The 25377-nt window shown below is 36.8% G+C and overlaps 1 protein-coding gene across 2 annotated transcripts in view; it reads right to left on the bottom strand.

The window, feature by feature from the left end:
- Positions 1-25377, bottom strand: part of egfl6 (EGF-like-domain, multiple 6) — a 101852-nt gene that overhangs the window by 48271 nt on the left and 28204 nt on the right. For both annotated transcript variants that reach the window (XM_069197384.1, XM_069197383.1), the window contains one exon: positions 7789-7861. In XM_069197384.1, the coding sequence (XP_069053485.1) occupies positions 7789-7861 (73 nt within the window). The remainder of the gene's footprint in view (positions 1-7788; positions 7862-25377) is intronic.

The raw sequence follows: 25377 nt of genomic DNA, 5'->3' as shown, positions 1-25377 counted from the left end.
CAAAGCGAGCTCACACCTACCCTCCCCCTCCACATACCCGTTTCCTCCTACCCATGCGAAGACTGAATTCAAGCTTTTCAACAGCTGAGGTCGCTATTCACGTTCCCTTTGGCCACGGCCTATACTGTATTAGATCTCCAAAATGGATTATACTGGCGCGGATGAAAGAGAAAGCCCCCATGAGCGAAGAGCGTAGTTATTAGTGTCGATTTGGAGCGAAGAATTAAGCGATTCAATTTGCCTCCCCACTGCTGTAGCAGATTGAAAAATGCAGAGGAAAGCATCGAGAAGGAGGTTGGCACAGTTAGTTGTATTTTTTATTTTTGCATTTCGTGAAACCACAATTAATAGCAGAAGCAGTGTTATTTCAACATATTGCCCGACTGCCTGTACGTGTCTTAGGATCGTGTCCAATTAAAGATTTGTTCAGGCATGGGTAACAGGTCGGCAGGCACAAAAGAACGCTGTGGCCAAGCTAAATGAATCGGGTGTGAGGCGGAAATCGAGTCAGTAGTGGAGATAACGCCACTCAAAGAAAAGGCGTGCCGATCTCGATTGTTTTTACACTAATCATCACTGCACGCTTGAATTTAGAACTATAAATACCCACATGTGTTCGTATATATATTTTTAATCTTTTTCACTCTTCATGTAAATATATAACCGGTATCGCTGCGTGGCGTTATTAAGTAGATCACAAGCAATATCGAGTATGAGCAGAGCAAAATCCTCTTAGGGATTTAGGACCAGAAGCATGAGGCGAATACTAAAGCATGAGGTATAAAAATAAAAAAGAACAAAGAGACAAGGATCAGTAAAAGTAAATATATATATATATTGGTGTAGCAATTACACTGCCAAATTGAACAATATATATAGATAATAGAAGGGTAGATATTGTAATCAATGAGGATGAATTGCAATATCCTCTTAGTTTGCGGCAGAAGTACAAACATCAATTCCTGGACTAAATCATTATAGAAGTTGAAAGACCCAGTAATAGAGCTCAACATTTAGGAAGGCACGTCCTGCTGAACTCTTTGGGGCGCTGAAGAGTAATTAATGGTATCTGTTTTCAAAAGATCAGAGCTTTAAAAGAAAATGTGAGGCCCATATTCCTGAAATCCTTTAGTTGAAGGAGCATCATGGAGATCGGAGATAGACCTGGAACTGGTTATTATTATCTGTTCGATAATAACGGGATTTAGGGAGCCGTAATTATTGCTCTGCTCGTCTACTTCCAGTCCCTCTCTTGTGGAGTGGTTTAAATTTATGATGAGATATCACTTTAAAAAGCAATACCTCACAGTGCATTGTGGTTTTAGCATTGTCTGGCACCAAAAAAAAAAAATCTGAAGTGAGTCCCGTGTGATCCCATCTCTGCTGCTAATGTCAGTATAACAGATGTGACATGCACATCGAAAGCCACAGTGACAGAGTCACATGTTGTCATTATATCCATCTTGCTGTCATGCACAAGGCACTGAGTCCAGTGCAATTGTGTTGCATTTTGTAGTTATTATAATTCACATCTCTAAACAATGTGTGCAAACAATTGACAAACACAAAGCAAATGGGATACACTGAGTTTCTATGCTTGCAAATACATCCTTCTAAAAATAACCAAAATATTTTCCAAATGTATTATTGAACCACTCTTTTACATGGTGAAATTGTCATATTTTATTCATTGTATCGAGAGGTAGTAGAGGTGTAAAAATATGTTATGCATTTAACTGCATTTGAAGGAACTGTTTCTAAGCTCCATTGATTTGCCTTTCAATTAAGGTAACTGTATTTCACGTTTTCAGTATTACTATCATTATTACTGTTTGGATGAAGTGCAGCCATATGGTGTTAATGACCTATTAAAGTGTTTTAATGTGAATTTGTGTTCTTCAACAGTAAGAATGTCATAAGGGCAGAATACCACTTGCTATTTGAGTTTTGTATGTTAGCATGTCACGACTCTTTAGAACTATTCTGATTCTTTAGTGAAATGTCTAACCGCACTGCTTCCTGTAAGCAGTCACACAAGCTGCGTGTCCTTAAAACAGTCGAGAGATGTAGTCTTACTTTTGGTGTCGGATATCCTTTCTGCAGTAAAAAAGAGAACAAATGACAGCCGGCTTGACAAGCACATGCTACTCTGACAGCAGTAGTCAGAAATGAAGCAAAAAATACATAATTGCTCTTTTAAAACTGTAAACTAGATTATTTTTTAGCATTAACATCTAGGCTGTTGCAGCTAATATTCCCATTTGTACTATATTTAATTTTCCTGATTAACTGACAATATAAAAAGTGCATATAAAATATGCCCTTGTTTTATTACAACAATATATTGTGATGCAGGTGATTTGCTTTTTCACAGAGCTATGAGCAGTGCTTTTGGCAGTAATCTGCTGAAGTCAGATCTCTTAGCTAAGCAACTAAGTCCTTTCTTGACAGCAAACGTCAGACCAGATGTCCTGAATCCTGTGCATTTTCTGTAGCAGTAGCAGAAAATCTTACATTATATTTGATGAATAATTGATCCCATATCCAAGATATTATTCCAACAATATTATATTACTGTGTTCTCAGTCTTTCCTCCCTAATATTCTGAACTTTCACACCTCACCAGATATGTTTTTAATATTATAGTTCCTTTTTACAATACAAAGACTCATAGAGCACAGAGAGGTTGTTCTATCTCTCATACAGTGTCCCCCACAGGTACTGTGACAGCAAAATCAGACACTTTATTTTTGCTTTGCAGTCAGGCAAGTATGTGAGTGATAAGTACAATATTCTATCCATTTTATTTTGGACAATACTTTGTGTTCAATCCAGTGATTCCAAGTGACAGGAGTTATTGGGGCAGATTGGCTTTAAGTAAATTTGAAGAAGTACAAAGTCTCTGGCCCACTGAGCTCACCAGACTCTGTATAATATACAGTTTCAGCCAGTCCCAGTTCTTGGGGTATTTTGACTTCCATTTCAATCAATAGCAAAGCATTTACAGCCTGCATGCAGCCTTAAAGGGGTTAGCAACCAGTGACTCATTTCTACACTTATTGCAAGGATTCTTCATGCATGGTTGTAGATATTCCGAATATTTTGAATCTCTATGGCCTAATGGATTAACATGATCTTTTTTTGCCTGTATAACCATTATTGATTTTTTTTAAGCTCTGAGGCTAAGGAGGAATTACAGTACGGCCCGAGTTTGTACACACAAGGGAATGAGCTCCAACTGTTCTCATCCCTTATCTTAATCCATCCGCACGTAAGATGGAAATCAGCCTCCTCTGTGTTCCGACATAATGAGGAGGAAAGAAGATCTCTGTGCAAATGGCAGGCCCATACGTGCCATTGCTCTTGTATGTGCAGAGCAGTGTGACATGTGGAATTGTTCCTTCTGGAAGATCTGTGATCAGCTGCGTGCGGATAAACACAGATGTGAAAATACAGATGTGTGTATGGAGCGCGAATGCTGGAGGGCATCTGTCTTGGCCCCTGACTGGTTCCCTCCTCTTCAGGTCTCCCCTCTGACATTCGCGCGGGTCATATCTTTAGGCTAAAATTTCTGTTTTGGTTTCTGCATGTTAATTACCTTAACATTATTAACTTCAATTTCATAATTTAGTTAATTTCGTTAATTTCGTAATTGAAATCTGAATAAAGAACTTTAGGTATAGGAGCAATTTTATCTGTTTGCTGCTTAGAAATGTAAACTGTCAAAATGAAATAGTGTCTCCATCCAATATCGGAAAACAGTTTATTTCTGGCAAGTTTTGTGACAGCTCAGTTCCTAATCTGGAAACAGAGGCCTAAATTATATACATAATTCCCTTCACAATTCTTGGAGCACTTAATATTCAGTCCAGATGGATGTTCTAGTCAATATTCCTATGGGTGTGCCAGAGGACAGACAGTCCTTTAGAAAGTGACTGGGTTTCTTGTTTTTCATGCCATTACCATTGAGTAAGGGCTTTTGTCATAAGTCAGATTTACATACTAAACTGTTCTGAGATACCATGGGTAGTGGTTTTTAATTTTTTTCGTTGCTCATTTCTCATTCTCATTCCTTTCTTACAGCTCTTACGCTGGCTTGATGTAGCTATAACCTTTGGCACAGTCTAAAATGTGCATATTATTTCATCCTTTGCAGTCTGAGCTGTTAAACTGGTGAAAAAAAGCTGATGGTATTTGTATGTGCTACGTATACTGTATTTACTTGATTAATTATAAAGATTCTACATTTAGGATCTTTCATAACCAAGTAGTCAGGACCTTGGTTTAATGTTTCTTTTGAAGGGCAAAACCTCAACAGTGAAGGTCATTATTCTGGAAATTCCACTCCAAAGGAAAGAGCACCAGCTACTGGTCCACCAGCACCACTTACAGCAGTGACTGGGATTTTTTAGAGGTCTCCCATTACTGTACTCACCAGACCCAGCCTTGGATATCTTCTGAGATCTGATTAAGTCAGGCTACAATGTGGTAATACAGCCATTTATATAAGAAAGTTACACTATGCCAAATCTACTTTGCCTCAATACCAATAGCGGGATGGCATGTCTGCTTTGTTTGAAAGCAGCCTTAGGGTAATTTGAACCAGTATCAGTTTCAATATCTGGAGAATTGAAATTCAATTTTCCTTTGCAATATAGTGTTCGCCAATTATAAATGTTTGTTTATGGTAATTCAGTGAAAAAAGTGCATCCTGTAACAGGACGCTAACATCTTGGTAAAACATAGACAGAAACAGAGAAACTCAAGCAACCATAGGTCAAAAAGAAACATAAACACATGGTATGAGTGTTATATGAGCATGGGAAAACTCTGAAAATACCATACAAATTTGTAGTGGTAATCTTTATAAAGGAATATCATTGGGTCTCTTGTGGGTAATTAAGCAATTTTTGGGCCAGCATGGTTATGCTGCAAATACACTCACATTTGCTATTCATTATTCACTGGTAGAGAGCACTGTTGTTTGATTGTGCATAAGAATTTAAGAGGGGTTACGAATGAGAGAGGGCCATTACATCTATCTAGCTTATTTGGTAGCTAGTAGGTAATTGATTAAAGGGTCTTCTCCAGCGGTTTCTTGAAAGAGAGTGTCATATCAACTTCAACAACGTGGCTGGTTCTGTCCATTTTGTGTTCTGTCAGCATAACTATTTATTATTCATTTCTGATAACACGTTATACATTTCTGCTTAAACACAGGAAGAAGAAAGTGAAACGTGAACGTGCAAGGTGCTCTGGAGATCCACTTTATAGGTGTGTATTGAGGGGGAATCACAATGATAAATAACACTGGTTGATGTGGCTTGGGGTGGAAGAACTGTTCTTTTTAATAGATAATAAGTCAGATGAATGATTGAATTGAATGTTGACCAACAACTATTGATTAAGAGCTGTTACCTGTTTTAAACATCAATTCATATAAAAAGACAAAAAAATAACATTTCATATACATGCTTGTGTGTCAGTGCCAGATTTGGTCTATTTCTGTGCCTGACATGATTATAAAAGAGTCGTTAATGCCTGGGGAGGAAAGTGTCTGAATGGACTTCATGAGAACTTCCAACACTGTCCCCTTAGTATGTATGTATGGACCCTATGTATGAATATTTAACATGCAGTACAGCCTTCATTCCATTCACACTGCAAACAAACATTTCTTTCTATCATTATTGTCCTTTATGTGACTGGTCTCATAATAAGCATGCTGATGACGGAAGTAATGTGTGTACGTCATAATATATACAAATAGGATTGCAAGTTTGAGCTGAATCTTTATATTAAAACCTGTATTTGTAATAAACATATTCTATACTTGTGCATGATTTTTGTCCTGTTCCTTTATTTGTATTCTACTTCATGGATCTGTATTTCTAAAAATGTTTTGGTCTATCAGAAAGGCAATGCCACGTGGTGCTTTATAAACTCTGCTAACTGCAGGACTGAAAACAAGAATTAATATCATTTTTAGACATGTTTGGGTTGGCAGGAGAAGTATATGCTCTGTGTGTTCAGTGAGTGTGGACAGCAACACCTGCGATGTATCACAGAACCCTTCAGGTTTAACTGTTCTTTCTTAAGCTGTATTGTTAAGTCAAAGGAAATGAGAATCTCTCCCATCTTTGGGAGGCAGCCTGAAGCTCAGCTGTTTGCAGCTGGGGTCTTTGTTGTTGACAATAAGGTGGAAGGGAAGTGAATTGAACAGAATCTCTGCCTCATGCACAGTAGGTCTAAGCATGATCCTGGCAGGTGTGGGAACATGCCAATTCTCTAAGCAGGAGGCAGGTAATCTCAGCAGGGATTTTCTTCTCTTTACGGAAGGTCACATGCAAATGTCAAGAGTGCACTAGCTGGATTTCTTTTTCTCTGCAGTTAGATGTTTCTGTTCAACTAAAGCATGTACCCAGCCATTGTAGGCATTTAATTGTTTATATCACTTATAGGAATTTCAGCCTTGATCATAAAAACATGAGAAAGATAACAAATCAGAGGAGCCCTTTCGATCTCTCATAGTCATTTGGCTACTAGTGGATCCATGAATCCAGGCAACTTCATAAAGAATCTCAGACAACCATTTTGAACAATGGCTGGACAATTTGTTCTTGACACTCACCAACTTTCCAGTAAAGAAGTTGTGCCACTGGGTTATTGCTCCATTATTGAGCTTGAAGTAATCATTGGGCTCCCTTTGGCAACACTTTGCAACATTTTAAATGTCCGCCAACTCGACATTATTTTTTTTACGGTGGCATCCTCGAATCACTTTTCTTTGAACTCTTTCCAGAGCAGAAATGTTTTTTTAATGATTCTACTCTTTCTCTGGAATAGTAAATATGATAACTATTTTTTACTGTCTTCACAAAATCTCAGGCACTGAACCTACTTCAGTCTACCTACTGAAGAAATTAGCTGAGTTCAAACAGCATTTGCTAATAGCAGTCTTATTTTACTGATAATGTATACTGTTAAAATAATAATTACTTAAATACTACTGCGCAATTTGTAAATACTTCTTACAGGCTTTGTAGTCATTCACAGAACTGAGCCAGCATTAGTCTTCCTTTATTTCAAGTTCTGTTTCTTTTCCTCTGTCTCAATGACGTGGCCATTCCAAGGCTGCTCACAGATGTTAAACAAGGATAAGCATTTCCCAGAAACGCTTTTCCCAGGAAGGGCTTTGATAATGCCTATTTGGACAGTCACATATTTGGAGAGACAGCAAAGGGCTGTTGATGGCAGCTTTGTCAGTCTCAATAGTGATATTTTAAATGTGATACATTTGAGGACAACAGTACGTTACCTATACATTTTAATTACATAATTAAGCAGGAGCAAACATTTGGTAGGGCAATGTCAATGTCCAGGAAGTTGAAGCAGCAGATACAGTAATATTTTAACAGCAAGAGTTAGAGGTAGAAGACACACTGTGAGTGTGAAATCTGGTGGCGTTTTATCATACTCTGAATCTTAAGGCTGCAGGCCTAAGAGTCTGATATGAATTGAAGTGCTCAGTGTAGCACTAGTACAATTAAATTTGCATGCACAGTACAGCAAATGAGCTGTAATACCCTGCTAGCAGTACATATCTTTCTAGGACCATCTGCAGTGCTACTGGTGGAATTGTTGTCGGAGAGGTTTGAGTGGAACATATGATAATATACACAGTCTTCTAAGGTGGGTAAATAGCATAAATCTGTTTTTTAGTAGTCACGTCATGTCATTTGCCAAATCGCTTTATACCATACAGTGTCACGGGAAGCTGGAGCCTACCTGGCAAGCAACGAGCGCAAAGCAGGGTACATCCTGGACGGGGCGCTAGTCCATCGCAGGGTGTTTTTTAGTACTGTAAAATAAAAATAAACAGCATGTGAAACTAAAAATATCAATTAGAATTTGTAGAATTTCAAAGTTAATGCAAAACACTGTATACAATAAGTGTAGTTAAGTTGCTTGATATTGGTGTAACCCAATTTAGTATTCAGTCATAATTCCTAATGGCAGGATTTAAAAAACAAACCTGAAGACACATTTTCAATACCTACTGTACCTCTGTTTAAATGTTTGTTTTTGAATAATTGTTTTCTTTTTGCTGTAAAAAGAAGTGTGGCAGGACACTAGGCAGAACTTGAAAGTTGCTGTATTTGCACACCAAATGCCTATAGCCTTTGTAACCTTGTCATGTTGTTCTGTACACTTCCCATAAGGCCACTGGTGGTTAGGGTTAGGCTTCAGGCAGCCCTGAGTTCATGAGGCACACCTGTGTGTCAGTTGACTGTGCCACAGAGTATAAAAGGGACATCAGTAATTAGGACTGTAATTGACTCAGAGAGTAATCTGTAAATTACTATTTTTATTTTATTATGCAAGAGAACTATACACCTTTTTGTATCTAGCTAGGGCCGCAAAGAAGGAATTTGGGCTTTCATTGAGTTGTTTTTGTGTGGTGAGCAGCAGCTTCACTGTCACTAAGGTGACAAATTTAGGTTTTTACACACAATGTCTAAAGTTTCACATGGGTTTATAGATTATATTTTAAAAGAGTCCTTAACAGTCTGAAGTGAACAGTCAATATGATCAATCAATATGAGATACATCGTGTGGGGGAGGAAGAACAAGGCCGTTTGTAATTGTGTTTGTTGTTGTTAGCTTGTTGGAATACAAAAATGAATAAACACTTTGTAAATTGCATACTGTGAGCATTCCTTGTTCCTTGATGTCTTGTCAAATGCATTTTTTTATTCTTCTCAAAAGTGCAGAAACCTTACCTTTAGGTGTAACATGCTGTTTGAATGGTAAGTTATTTTAAAGACCAGCAGTCCAAACAGATTAAATAAAATATATTAAATAATATATATATAAACTGTATTTAACAAGGGGTAGTTTTCTGGATTATGGTGTATTTTAAGAGTAGTGTTGTGAATTATGTGAATGAATATTAATTTGCACGTAAATGAATAGGAGAATGAATAATTTGGCTCTTATTCTACTTTTGCATTCATAAAGCCAAACTTAGAAGCCAAAGACAGAGGTTTCACCTTATTAAGAGTTCAGTCAAATGTGTATATGGGGTTCAATATATAGGGTTGCTCTTAAGAGCCACACGGAAGTAGAAGAATTTAACATATTTCCAGTAATACTAATACTCAAGGAACAGCTAACTCTAGGCCAGAACAGAACCTGTATTTTTCACCTCCTTATATGGTCATGTACTCGGTTGACTGTGAGATAACTATGCAGTCACATCATGCAGGATTTTTTTATGGATCACTTGGAAAAATATATTATTTTTCTGCAAGAAGATTTCTACTGAAATAATAACATAACAGCTCGGGAATAAAGATACAACTTTGCAGGACTTTCTAGGTATACAAACAACTTTTCACTGTGAAGGCCACAGACTACAGAGACTGAGACCACTGAGTTTAGTCATGTTCAAAATTCCATCTAAACTGTAATTACAGTTACACATAGTTCATGGTGGATATATTATAGAGTACATTGCCATCAAATCAAATACTGACAGCTATATTTAACGCTCTATATGAAAAGGTAATCTTATTGTAATTGCAACTTTGGTGCATTTGATTTCTGCTGCCTTGTCATCATTAATCTGGCTATGAACTATGAGTATATAATGTTTTTGCAAGGAATTTTGTTAGCTATCATTGCTGTTGTATACTGTTTATTCTTAGGGAAAATAAAGAAAGACTGTGTAAAAAGGAATGGAATCCTAAAACCAAGTGTGAAAATGATAGGAGAAACAGATCTGAATGAAAGATGAGAAGCTGAAAGAAGAAAAAGTTTTATCTGTGATTCAGAATGGAAATTCTAGAATCTTGCCCTTTAATTTTATCGATGTCTGCTTAACAAGAAGAATCAAAATTGTACCAATTGATTCATTTTCTTTAGTCACAGAAATATAGACACTTTTACAAGCCTATCATGTAATTAAAGGTAGACTGGCTTTATCTTAGGTTGGAGAAACAAATAATGGAAACAATTGGAGACCATTCAATAAATTAAGGTATAAAATATGTCCCACAGTTTCTTATAAGCCCCCGATTTTGTAAGACTAAAGTAAGATAAGGGTGATATTTACAATGTTGTCTTAGAGGGAGGGAGGATACTAGAGAAATTTTTAAAGAAAATTAAGATGATGATATGGGGAACTAATTGAATTAATATTGAAACAGTTCATTTAATCAAACACCATGCACATTTTGTAGCATTTTACACAGTAATAAACTTGAATCAAGACACAAATATTTTCAATATTAACATTTTTTTTCTTCATATTTTGTCATTGTTCGGTTAGTCGAGAAATAATTTGACTTATGAGCTTTGCTCAGTTGTTTCATTCCATTCCTGTCCGATTAAAGTAGAACCTAAGGGTAGCAGAGCAAATTTGTAAATGACTCTGAGATGCTAAAGAAGTTACTATAAAGGAAACTAAGGTAACATGCTGGAGTTCAAAGCCTTTGATGAAAATGATGTTCTGTGGGACTGAGCTTTCTCAGTTAATTTAAATCTCCAATCCTAGTTAACCATTTATTCACCGACTACCACTTAAGAATTTAGCCCAACACATCTTTATTTCCCAACAGGAGGAAATATGAGAGGAAGAAAAAGTGTATGTGCATGCAGGGTTGATAAAATCCCTCAGCCCCCCTTCCTAAAAAGAAACAGACAGACAAAACCTTAGACAAATCTCCTGCCCTCTGCCTCCCTTTCTCACCTCCTGGTAGATAAAGAAAATTTGACTGGGTAGAAAGATTTGGTATTCATGAGCCATGAGCTGCAGCTGTCTCTAGGTGATTCCCTATTGGCTGACTGTCACTGTCTGCTTGTGGGACTTCCAATCAAACAATGGAAGGGAACAGCTTTCTTTGTGACTGGAAGGTTTCCCATCACCCCTTTACCTCTGATATGCTAATACAAGAGCCACTGTTTGCATACTGGATAAAAAAGAAAACCTGTCTTGATCGAAGCTTGAACAATATTGAGTGCTAGCAGGGGATGAAAATTTGCCAGAGATTAATGTGTGAGATTCTCTTAAGTTACAAGCTGCTTGCAAGGAAGCCATCTGCCCCCATTGTGTGTAATGATTCTGAAAAAAATACATTTCTGAATTTGGAATGATCGCAAATTCCATGCTACTTTCCAAAAATAATGGGAAGGATGCTTCTACAGTATCTGTCATAATATCTAAAGCAAGGCTTCCCAATCACTGCCCTCAAGACCCCAGTGTCTGTAGGTTTTTATTCCAGCGGAGCCCTTCATAATTAAACATCCTGTTAAACTAATAAATTGGCAAGCAGAACCTTTGGGAACTGTCAGAAAATTTATGTTTTTATTCTATAAAAATTCATAAGAATGAAAATCCTTTATTTTGCTTTTAAATTTTTTAAGTACTATATACAATTTTTTAAGGAAACATCGAAAATGTCCAGATAATGAAATTATTCATCTTTTTAAGGCTCCATCCGAGCAGCTGCAGGTCTGGCAGGGGTCAGGAGCCCTGATCCTGGGAATGAAGTGACAGGAAGACAAACTATAATTCTAAGATTTGTGACAAGCCAGGAGACATACTGTACCATCTCACTTTCGTAAAACAGATTTAAAAAACCCAGATTTCCAAAAAATTCAGAGAAAAATATTTTTATTGAGTGCTGTTTTTAGTTTGCTTCATATAATTACAAACATAAGAACACATTTAGTTCACAACAACAAAATAATCCACTTGAATTTGGTGTTATATACAGTATGGTCTTGATCATTATAGCATTTACAGAAGCAGTTTTAAATACTGTGTTAGATGGTTATATAGATTGTATAAAGTATTATACTATGTGCTTTAAAATGACCAAATTTACTTGTTAAAAAGATGTCCGTCTCACTGAAATATATAGTCTTTGTATAAGTATAGTCTTGTTAGGTGAAGATACATTCTGATTGATCAAGCCAGAGAAGAACCACAAGTTCTGTTTCCTTTGTCAGTTGCTCTTAAAGAATGACAATGCAAGAAATCAGTCAATGTGCTTCATCCAGATACAGCACTAGTGGGAGACCCTACTTCTGCATTAAGTGCATTTCCCAGACACCGAGGACAGTCATTTATCCACTTCACTGCTTTTACTGCTAGAAGTGAGTTTACTTCTCCATTACGGTTTGTGTAGGACAGTTAATGCATAGTGCAGAATATGCCAGCATACAAATAACATCATTACATCTTATTAAGATACATCATTGTTACATCTTATTACATCTGCCATCTCAAAGTTAAGCTGCTTCATTGTACTGTTTCAGACAATGCATAGGAAATATGGCTGCACTAAATGTGAGAACCTGCCCTTTCCTTTTTCTGTGAAAAACAACCGGCACCTCCGACAGTCCTGTGAGATGTGCAAATAAATCACAGCTCTGGCTGCATGATTTGCCAATCTTTTCTACAGCAAAGGAACTACCATGAATAATTTCCAATGCATGGTGTATGGAAGGAAGGATATTAGTGTTCCACAAATCTAAGAAGTGCATAATTAAGAGTCGTGTCTTCACCACTATTTATACCATCCTCTTACATTCTATCAGGTTTAAGAAACATTCATTTTCTAATAAAATTTTAGTTTACATGGTTGATCCAAGTCAAAATAATTATTTAGTCTTTACTACAGGCAAAATTTCAAAATACATCACTTTGTTAATAAATCTTTATCATGTGATGTATTGCTAAATACAGCTACATTAAATACAGTATATCAGAAACCACTGCTCCTGTTCAAAAGAACTCGAATTATGACTATTTGACTGCTATTTTCTCATCAGAGAGGGAGTCTGATAATACTAAACCCTCAACTTAAATCAACTGTATAAAGATCTTATGTTTCTCTGAAAGGAGAGACTGTTGCTACAGCTGTGCGTGTCTCTGCTGCTACAGGGCAGGTCTGTCTAATGGGGTGAATCAGGATTGGTGGGCTGGCCATTATGGCAATTAAAGGGGTTCTCTCACTGATTCCGACATAACCAGCACAGTTACTGCTCTCCCTGATTCACAGCAGCTGCTTAGCTCGGCACTGTTATACCTGATATAAAAACGTCATATTTTATATCAAGGCCTTTGGAAAATACAGAGGGAACAGAAGGTATTTTAACACTAATACTAAAGTAACCTACCTTTAAAAGTGGACTTGTGATTCTCCCCAGCATAATTAAGGACATTGCACAGTGTAACCTTTTGCATCGGTTTCCAATATTTGTGTGTCTTAGCAACAGGTTTTAGCAAGTAGGAAGATAAAAAACTAAGGATGTGATTGGTTAATTTTGGTTCTAATAAGGATTTTATTTGTTATTAAGATTTTTAGTACTGTGAAAAAGGAATTTGGCATACTGTGCATCCAATGTGTTAACTTATTGATAATGTTTAAATATAATAAATTTAGCAATCCTGGCATATAGTCATACTGTACTATATCTCTTTCTACTAATGTCAATGAAAAGTCTGTATTTAAAAGTTCAATCCATGATAATGGCTTTACAGTGCTGTATTTTAATTTTTGAAAGTCCATGAAAATGTAGAGAAGTAGTGTAGCACTAGTGTTAGCTCTTCCATTTATGTACACAGACCCAATGTGTGTGACTGTATCCTAGTATAGTCTTTATACCCTACCACTGTTGTATTGCCTGTTAGAATCTACTGTATGTTAGCAGCTATTGTATGTATATAAACATTAAGGATGACTGTATTTGGATTCTTGAAATAAAAAAAACAATATCAGGTTCCTTTTGGCTTAACTGAAAATATTGATCTGTTAGCGTCACTAGTGTGTATGATTCTTAGTTCACGGCCAGCCTGAGCTGCCAAAGATAAATGACACAAAAAACAGTCTCAACTGATTAAAGAGTTTCTGTCGCTCTGCAGGAATGCAAAGCAGTGCATTTCTCCTCTCTTGAAAAAGAGCTCGTTGCCATTCCGAAAAAGGGACAGAAATGTAGATGTTCATTTTTGATGAATTGTGAAATTATCCTTTTGAAAATAAGAATACTATATAAACATTAATGTATCTGTTTGAAGTTCTCATGGAAACAAGCATGTCTGGTTCCTTCACTGGCACATGTGGTCTTATTACAGTTGTATTGACGACAAACACAATATGCAAAGCACAGCCCTTTCCTTTTATAAGCAAAATCAAACTATCAAGCATGCGGGCTCTTATGTTGTGTTTCCTTTCCTTTTCCATGCAGTAAGTAATGTAATATAAAACAAAATATGAAAAAATAAAAAAGCTGAAGGACACCTCCCATTTTCCAATCTAGTAAATTGAGGTGCCTGGCTGATTCAATGTTCTATTTTCTTTCTGTTATTTGATAGGGCTTTAAAAACGGTCCTGAAAACCTTACTGATGGTAACAGCTACATTCTGATCAAATTCACACAATAACGTATGTGCTAAAATATTGAAGCTGTATATGAGAGAGCTGGTGAGTGGTGAGTGAGTTTTTTATGGCTTCTCGTCATTAATTAATATGAATTAATACATTCACATTTTATTTGTTTATAATTTTTATAACTGTGTGTAACACTTTTTATAGGAATATTCTCTGTTTATACCGTGCTCTCACAAAATTCTAGTCTACTGTGATGACTCACAGAAATTGCTTTTTCAAAACACAATATGATCTTAACTCATTCCACAAGAAGGAATGGTTGGACTTACTACATCTGTTGTACAAATAATGTAATTTTCGCAAAGTTAAAATACCTGTAAAATTGGCTCTAAACCAGGATGGAGCAGTTTGGCTTTCAGGCTGTAAATCACACTACAGATTTCTGGAGTCAACTCCTCGATTGATCAATGTGAATATCAACTGATATATTTCATATCATGCCTCAGTTCAACTTGTAACTTGTAAGTTACCAACATTCATGATGGTGTGTGATTGGATTAATAAAAGGGTGGAATGGTGGTGCAGTGGTAAGCATTATTGCCTCACAGGACTGGAGCCCAAGGTTCAATTCCAGACATGGGTTGCTATCTGTGTGGAGTTTGTTTGTTCTCCCCGCATTTACATGGGTTGTCTCTGGAAGCTCTGGTTTCCTCCCACAGTCACAAAACATACTGGTAGGTTAACTGGCTTCTGAAACAATCGGCCATAAGTGTGAATGCACTTCTGACACACAATCACATCGCATCTGTGATTGTGTGTCTGCACTATGATGGACTGGTGCCCCTTCCATGATGTACCCTACATTGTGCCCATTACTTGCCAAGATAACCTCCAGCTCCCCTGCGACCCTATATTGAAAGATGTGGTTAGAAAACCACATGATGGACGGATTATTAAAAACGAATGTTAGTACAGAAATGTAAAAAGCGTTTGTGTACGTGCTCAACGTTGCAGTACACAGACTGGGCGATTTCTGTGACAAACACAGGAACAGTATCGGCACACAGATGTGAGTAGTTGGTGAGTGAGGACAGATTGCAGTTAGCTGAAGGCTGTTTCATTTTGTTTGGAATGCCCCCACTGAATGTGACAGGGTGAAATGGTATTTTAACAACCTTTTCTCATCTCCATGTAAATTACAGTGTTCCAATGTGCAACATTCATTTCTGCCCCTAAAGGCCTGTGGGGCTTTTTCTGTTCAAATCTGGAATTTACTCCACCATTGCCAATAATTATTTTTAGTTCATTGTTCCATCCAGGATACTATTTTACAGGACAAAGCACAAATCGGTTTTATGCCAACACTTTGCAAACATTATACAAAATGGACATAAGAATATAAATTAATCTGTGTTGGGTTTAAATAACTTTTCTCTTTCTCTTTAACAGCTCTCCAGTTTTCCAATTGTGATGGGCTTTTACTGTATATCATCAATAACCCAGTCTAGAAATGTAAAACGTTGTATCTATTCATCCATTAGCAGAAAGCCTCTCATTCCCTTTAAGAGACACAACAATATGGATGAAATCTAGAAGTGCTGGGAAACAAAGAAATGCAGATCACTCATACTGTTCTAGTCCAAAATTTTCAGGTGGTTGTAGGGTTTATCTGATTAAATAAACGGCCAAATTTGGCATGAGCAAAAGTTTATTATTCTTGGAGCCATTACAGTAATGTCACATTACGAAATATTTTGAGGTATCGCTCTCGGCAATATAGAACACAGAAATGTGCTTATTTATTGAGGAGATGAGATCTTCAGTCCTTGGTTTTCTAATGGCACAGCATTAGCAGAAGTGGATTTATTGGAATTGGTCAAGGACAGTCCATGAGTACACTTTAAAAAACGTGTATCTCTTTTACTAACATTTAGTTTCCAAAGTGCTTTTTTATGTGAAACAACCTTTACTTGGAGTAGCAAAAGCTTTAAGCTTTATAATGGACTGAAGTACAAGTTAGGCTTGTTCTATTATCAACAAATAAATCTCTTCTTAAGGGTGTTAAAAAATACCTAAAAATGAAACCTGGGATTAGCATGAAGAAGAAAGGAAAGGATAACATATAAAATTCACCAAGCTAATGTTAAGTTGCAACATTTCAACATCTCAAGCTACATCTACTGTTTTCATTAGATATTTAAATCACAATTTAAGTGCAGCAGTTAAGACACAATTGAGAAAATCTTCATTTTGAAGCTGGCCTTTCCACGTGTTAAGAGCTGTTATTAGCAGTGCTTATGCACATGTGAAGAGCTGCTCTAAAAGAGAAGAATTCTATATCTTCCTTCTGAGACACAAGCCCATTTTCTGGAGGAATGCTTTTTTACAAAAACATAAATAGTTTATTCACTGGTGGGAGGTTTGCTGATTAATTTCTGTTCTTCAATGGAAATAAAAATGCTAGCTCATCACTGAAAGACTTATTTGTTGCAGAATTAATACTGTTTTATGTCCAAGTAAGAACAATGATATTTTTTCCATAACAACACCCTTGCAGTAAAAGGAAAGGGAGATACTAAAGACTGAAACCTATTGTTTTCTTTGAGTAAACTGTAGCATGATGCTGAAGTAGTTGATGAATTCATTTCATGTTGGTGCTTTCATGTGTAAGAGGAACATCCCACTGCAACAGCTCTCTAATTCCCCTTTCTGCATGTTGAGCTGAGGGTTCAGCGGCGCGACCGATGCACAGGAAAGCTTAGAATTAGTCTGGCCGTCTGGGGGAACACACAGAACTAATAAATGAAAATCCCAGGCTATGTTAGAACTCCTGCTGCAATATTAGTGGTTAAGCCAAACTTTATAAAACCATCAGTTTTATCATCAGAGGCATCACCTGGCACATTGGGAAGAGAGAAAGAATTCTTAGCATTTTTAAAAAAAGACTGTGCAAGGCTTCATGTTACAGCAGGCGGTCCTCTCTTCCTGTGCATTTGAAAATGATCGTTGTGCACTTAGATCTAGTTGTAGTGCTCACCACATTTCTTCTTCAGCCAATGAACAAGACTCTATGTGCATTTTTAAAAGTGTATACAGTATATATATTTTCATCAAAGAATAAAACATATTTTTTGTACTACATTGCCATTTACTTAAAAAAACACCCAAGAAAAGTGGATAGAATTTAGATTTATTTCTTTTAACGAATGCCAAATCTTTATCTTCATTATGTCACCATAGTGCTGTTGGTGAGGTGTTTGTAGAATTGTGTTTCATAAGAAATGAATTCCATCAAACAGTGATTCAGAAGAGCATTGAGTTTTATGTTTCACTCAGGGATTCAAAGTTAATACAATCCTGAATGCCAAAGAGATTCTATGCAAAACATATGAATGACAGTGTTTACAATCGCATTAATGCTGATTTATTATTTTGAATATTTGTATAAAATGAGAGCCATTTAACATGCTTACAGTTTAGATCAGCTTTTGAACTTCTGCACATAAGGGGAAGTTGGGGCCTCAGAGAAAGTTTTTGGAAAGCTGCATTTTATGCTGGATGGCCTTTTCAAGCTAATTCTTTGGTATTTCCTTGAAAACTTCAGTTTAGCCTCTGAGACTGAATCTGTCATGACAATATTTGCAGATAATGTAGTCAAAATTTTTGTGAGTAAAACCTAAGCAATTCAAACTCACATTTAGAAATACTTTCTTTTAAAATATGTGAGGCTAAGACTATGTAAGTACATCGCCATCTGAGGTACTCACAGCTACCTTTCAACATTACGCCACATTCGGGATACCAGGAATCATTGCATCTTGCTAGAATCGACGAGGAGGGAGATCATCATAACTGTGAAAGTCTGGGCAGAAAAGTCCAGTCACTACAGAACTCTTGTAGTGAGTGACAGCAAACTGATCACATGGCACCACACTGATCATATCCAGGGGCCTCACCTGCTGCCCCTCCTGAGGACAGCCTTATTGCGAGATACTTTATGAACGCGTCACATACTGTATGTGATGCAGTTTCTCAACTCACAAGGCTTGAACCCCATTGAATACTGATAGGATAAGCTGGGACAGTGTATGGCATCTACGGGTCAGAGACAGAGCAGTGATCTGGCACAGGCCAGTCTGGGCTTTGTGAGAGGAATGGGATAGCTTTCCCACAAGAGAGAATCTGGCGCCTGGTGCAAAACAAGCATCACTAATTCCACACCCACTGCTTTCACACCAGACTTCCTGTTGATCAATCCTGTAGATGACGTATCAAATTAATGTAAAAATGTATATTAAAGCAAAAATGATTGTTGACAATAAAAGAAGCAACTTTCCTCATGGTTTTATACTAGGACCTTTGCTCGTTTGTTATTAAGAATTAACTGTAATCTGAACTCAAAAGGCAGAGATGTAAAATCTGCTATAGATGCAAAGATACAGGGAAAAGTTGCAATAATGGTGCTAGATTAAATACAGAGATCAGCAGCGACACAGTACAGTACATCCAAAGTATTTCAAAATGAAACTAAGCAATATACATTTAGGATATAAAACATATGCCACAGTACTGGAAACCATTCAGTGAATAATATTTTGTGGTTGTTCTATATGATCTGTTCGAGCTAATCAAGTTTTGTCATGCTTTGAGCTCCACGTAATTTCATAGTATTTTAAGGTATGTTACAGTATATCTTTCAGGATCGAGTTCTAATGAAAAATATGTTGACATTCAGGTATATAGTGCAATTGTAATGCAAGTAAAACAAACTTTCAGACTTCTTTGCGACAGAAGGTGTCACAAAAACAAAAGGAAGAGAGAAAAAAATGGACTGGGAGGTCTGCAAAAACATTGTGCTTGGAAACCATCCGTTTTCTTACCAGTACAGCGTCATGGGGGAGTCAGAGCCTAACCCAGTAAGCAATGGACCCAAGGCAGGATTGAGCTTGCAAAAAATGATAATTAGTGCTGTAGATCATATCAGAAAATACATTATACCTCTGATGGAATGGAACAAGCAGAGGCTTTATTTACAGATGTGTGAAAGAAGGTGGCACCACATCGAAAATGATGCCCCTTTACCTTCTTATTTTCTATTTTTGCACTGGCAGTATGGAATTTATGTGTACTTGCTCTTTTGCAGCTCCCCACTCCAATCTCTCTCCATTGCCATTTAATAATAACAAGAACAGGCAGCAGCAGGAACCAAAGCAAAGTGAGTTCTTCATTTTTTGGAGGATAAGGAAACAAAGGTTTTTCATGACTTTAACCGCCTCTTGCTCTTCCAGGAATAACTAAAATATCTTGCAGAACACTGTAGTTATACCATCTGCAGCCCATCTAGAGGGCAACCTGGTGGAATATAAACTCGGGTTAATGCATTGTTTTAGGTTATGTGTGCAATCAATCTACAATGTATATTGTACATTCAATGTGTTTCACACTTCTTTTATGGAAGAGAAAATCATTATGATAATGAAGACTATATGCATAAATAAAACCTTTTTTATTAAGATTCAGAATATTAAAATTACACATTAAAACTGTTTATAGGCTTGCCACCATAATCATTTTTTCTTTTTCTATGAGGAGCTTTTTTCCCCTTTATATAAAATACAAAGTAGTTGTGGTTAGGTTAAAAGGTTAAAAAAAACACTTCCAATTACCTTGAAGAGCTTTTCTATTTCAGAGAAACATAGAAGGAGAAAAAATATAATGCAGAGTTTACTGAAATGTTTTTTTCAGGTGCTTTTCAGGCATTACAGTTGTTCTAACTGGGATTGGCTCAGCATGACCTGCAGTTCCATATCATCTTCTTGTATTAGTGGAGATTTGTGCACTGTTGCACAATGTGTGCATAACCAAATTCAGGAGTGACGCACTGGCTTGTCTCTGCCGTTTTTTATCATAATTTTTTAGAAGTGGCAGATTATAACATCTGGCTTTCGTACCAGCAGAGCGGTTGATTAAACTGAGGTACAAGGTTGTGTAATCTGTGGAGAATATGAGGTGAGGGCACTTTCATTACCACCAGGAAAGAACTGTACAGTGCACATTAACTCATCTCTGTTTTTTCACTGAATTTGGTTTCATCGCTTTTTTGTTTTCTCTGAAGCAGAATATCACCTACAATTCTATATCATTCCCATACCATGAGCATGCACATATTTGCCCATGATCACATGACAGGTGTCAATTTACAAACTTGAAATTAGCCCAACGGAGTAGGATTCCTCTGCCAGCTGCGGGATTTGAACCAGCAACCTTCAAGCCACGGGCGCATATCCTTAGCCACAGAGCGACTAGACGACTGGATTGTACTCATTCTGCATATTATATGAAATTGTATATTGTAAGAAATAGTGCATTACTACATTTAATATGTATAGATATTTGAAATCTTTCTCAGTTTTATTAATGTTGATACCTGGGGATGATGAAGACATTTATTTGGAATATAAAGCAATAATGTGAGAATGGCTTTGATGCAATCAGACACAGGGCAAATCTAAACATGTTAGCTGCAGAAACAATCTGAAAATGCATTATATACAGGAGTCAGTGAATATTGGAATCAAACCTTATATGAATTAGAAGGTTTGCAAAGAAACAATCAGCATTCCATATCACTTCATTTTTACTTTGGAGTATTTATTTAGTATTATGAATTTAATTAGGAAACTCAGAATATAGTTTGCACAGCATTGTAAATTACAATAATGCTTATAGGAAATCAGATACTATATTGTATATACACAAGATTTGACATATGCAGTCATTTCACAAAAATAAGGTGTTTAAGCACTTGAACATTTTTCATGCTCGGAGCATGGAAACACACATACACATTGCTGCCTTGACAGAAACAAAAGCTCCCCAAAATAATGCAAAACAAGAAGGCATTGGCACGATAAATGGTAGCTTGGTCGTCACCATCAACATGTGCTCATTTTAATACGGCATGGCACTGTACAATTGATGATCTTTTATGTCAGCCAACCACAAAAAGTAACAACCACTTTCACATATATTTTCACTTACACAATCAAGCTTCAGACAGATGAACAGACTTAGATATACTGTAGCTAAGATTTGCCAAGTGTAATGCTAAAGATGTTTCGAGTATGCGTCACCATGCATAAGCTGCAAAAGAACAGGTGAAGATTTAGACCATGCTGAAAAAAAAGGAAGGAAAAGAAACAACTTTTCAGCTGTGGAGTCTTCTTCAGGTGTATATACCTTTACTTGTTCAAGTGTAATGATGTGTGGCAAAAACAAAAAACATGCCGTTACACAGATAAGCTACCTAGTTTAGAGACCTTGGTTGAAACAAATTTGACAAACACACAAATAGTCCCTTAAAAATCAAACTTACAATGTAAATTGAATGGCCTCCAATCAATGTACTCAAGAAGGAAGCTGACTGTATGTGAAGTGTTGCAGCAACCATGTAATTTTGAATATAATTGCTTTCAAACTTTTTTTTTCTTTGAATAATGATTCTTAGTTTTTTTGGTTTTGCATTTCACAGCTAGAGCAGTCACAGACCTCAATAACCATAGGAGCCCCTTAAATAATCAAACTGGAATATTTTTGCAGAGTGGCTGTGTAGAGGCATTGGCAAACCAGTTACAAAAATAGGTACATCAGATTACTTTCTTATGTGAAAAGCAGTAAACTCTGATTTTGAGCAGGAAAAACATGTTCACTGGGAATTCTCCCTTCTCTGTACACTAACAGTCTTCTCCCAAATTAGGGAATGGGAAAGCTAATTATTACTTAAAAGATAACCTGGTTCTGTCTCCTCTAAGTAGACTAATGTACTCCTAGTCCTACTGGTAAATATTTTATGTTGAATTTTTGATTATGTCAGTCTTACTTCTTTATTCCACCCAGATCTATATTGGAGTCAGTGAGGTAATGTCTTAATATTGCACTGATCCAATTCTAAATTTACAAGCTGATCAAATACCTATTCTTTACTTGCAGATAATGGAACAGCCACTTTCTAGCAAGGAAACATTAAGCTCATGTTCCTTATGGGACTGTTAATGTTGTGCACAGAGTTTATCTCAGATTCTGAAGCTTAAAACATCAGGGGAAAGATTATTATGTTAAGCAGCATGAAAAGAGTCTCACAGTTACTGCTCAGATGTGTTTTTGTTTCCTACATTACTCAACCTGCCTTTGAATTAACACTTGAAACTGACTTGGCCCTTCCTTTTGAATGCAATGGATTCACACTGTACGAGTGCCATGGACTCACAGGACAGCCATGGGCGGATGGGGCTGTTCTGTGACCCATGCTGCGTCTCAGGCCAGTGGGTCTCCTGGAGTGTCGCCCAGGTGCCAGGCCTGGTCATGTGCCTGTGCTGCAAACACAATGGGCAAAGTCCACACTTCACTGGGAACACGTCCAATGAGACCAGCTCATGTTATAAAAGAGTCACCCTTGTAAAGAAGGAGTGTATTTTCTCCTGTAGTTCCCAGCATACACTAGGTTTCTGTTCAACTCTTTTACTTTTAAGTGTTTATTTCTTAATATACCAAGAATGCATTGGTGTATTTTATCATTAGCATTTTTTGGTTCTGGTGAAAGTCCTTTTGATTGCTTAAAATCCCGTCATCTTGGATACTTGTACAGGATACCTACAACGTAAATTCATGGAACATAAGAACAGTTATAAAAACTTATTCAGCCCATCTAGTCCATTTACTAGCTGTAAATTGATTTGAGGATTTTATTCAGCAATTTTTTAAAGAAACCAGGGCATTGGCTTAAACAACATGGCTGGGTATCTTCTTCAACACCACCACAACCCTTTGGGTAAAGAAGGGTTCTTTTTCATTTTTGAAATGAACTTCCACGCAGTTTCCATTTGTGCATTTGTTCATTCATTTTTATACAGTGCTTGTATCAGGTCTCCTCATAATCTTCTCTGTGCAAGACTAAGTTCCAGAACAAAAGGGGGTGTGGAAAATGTTAATGTTAGAGCACAGCTCAAGCTCCTTAGAAACCACACTGAAAGAGAATTACAGAGCAAAGAAATACAAGCAGTTAATTCTTGCAGGAGATTAATTCATGTTCTTTTGTCCGAGTCTGAATTAAATATAAAGTCAGCTTTTAAATTCTCAGTTTACTCTTTCCTGACAAAACCTTAACTTTTCTCTAGCACTTGTACCCTGTCAACTGGACACAAATCAAATTGTCTACATTTACAGATTAATCGTGTGAAATACCATTGTAAACGTTTCCTATTTGTGCAGTCGTGAATTTGTGTGATATACCTCTGAAATCCTTGAGCAGTTTCGAGGTGGAGAGCTGGCTGCTGACAAAGTGCCAGAAATAACTAAGAACCATCTCACAAACAGGAAGTTGAATCACCACAGCAGAACCATGTTCCTGATATTGAAAACAACTTTGATACTATTCTCTTAGCGTGCAGTGTAGAAATGTTTGTGAGATTATCTGTTCTCTAAAGTATCTTTATTAATTTGAAATAAGGATTAAACTAGTTTGAAGCAATTAGTACAATTTGTCTCTTGTAAAGGAATTGTGGGTCTCATCTATGCTACATTCTGCTATACTATATATGCTTTAATAATATTTTGAGGTACCGTATACCATTGAATATGTTTCAAAGTCCAAAACAGACAATGAGATAGCATTAGTTTGCAAGCTACATAATAGCATATACTGTATATTATGGACATAAACATTAATTAGCTCATAACTACAGTATTCAGAGAGTCTGAACCATCTAGGCACACGCCTAATGAAAATTCAAAGACTGGCCCAGAGGCCAGACAGCAGTCTTACGCTCATCAGTGTGACATAACTGACTGGAACCATTGAAATGGGTGCACATATGTGCGTCATTCAATGAAGACATTGGAGAGCTATGAAGTCTTTTAAAAGCATACAATCGCTGTTAATTATGGGAATTAATTTTAATTAGGTCTATGAGAAATAATGGCTGAAAATCATGGATTAAAAAAAAACACAATTACAAAGAACAAATTGATTCATCTCAATCATCCTTAACCTGTATTCCTGTTCTTTGAAGCGTTCCAACATATGCATATCTTTCATTCTCTTGCTTTTCTTACACTGGATATTGTGGTTATTTCAATGCTATGACACAGACTTCACTAAGTGTATAAGGAATTAGAGCATTCATATGTCGTAGTTGAAATTACATAATTGATTACGTGCACAATAATAACACAGGAACAGGTAATAGGTTTCTTCCATGCTGAAAAAAGGAGAAAGAAAACACAACGTTTCGGCCGCAGAGCCGTGGAGCCTTCTTTAGCTGATGCAGCTACCCACCTGAACTACAATAATAACACAGTTCAATTGAGCTAGCCTGGAGAAAGTATTTTAGTTTCCTAATTAGAATATTTTAAATAATATCATACGGTAAAAAGTGTATACCAGAGCTACAGTGGCTCACTGGGCCAGAGCTCAACCTGGTTTGGAACACATGACTCCCTCCTGGAGGAGATGCTGGTCCATTTAGGAAATACTGGGGTGGACTGGAGCAGCCTTCAGAAGTGTCCAGAACTATAACCCACAACTGTAATTTAACTATAAAAGATAACCATATAACTTATCTATGCTACACTATGCTACACCACCCCCGATATATGTCTGAGGGGAAAATTTCGAGATAGGAATGGCTGAATGAACTGTAGTTCTGGAGGTTAAAAAAAGTGTTTACACAATTTGTTCTTTGGTTAATTTCTGAATATGAACTAACAGGAACTGTAACATGGACTACATTTGCATTGGATGTTCTTTAGGTATAAAACACTACCTAAAGTATGCTTTTTACATTAAAAATAAGAGTTTTGAAAAGTGGGATATTATATTTTAAGATGAATTCAGCTGATTGGCTGGAGGAATTTCTTTCTGAGATTCTTGAAATATTTGACTTTCAGTCCCTCAGTATCGGTCCCACGGAGGTTTTCTCAC

The sequence above is a fragment of the Lepisosteus oculatus genome, chromosome 13 (genome assembly GCF_040954835.1).
Source record: "Lepisosteus oculatus isolate fLepOcu1 chromosome 13, fLepOcu1.hap2, whole genome shotgun sequence".
In the NCBI taxonomy this organism is placed as follows: Eukaryota; Metazoa; Chordata; class Actinopteri; order Semionotiformes; family Lepisosteidae; genus Lepisosteus; species Lepisosteus oculatus.
Note: the sequence above shows the minus strand (reverse complement) of the source record. Positions and strands in the feature narration are given on the sequence as shown.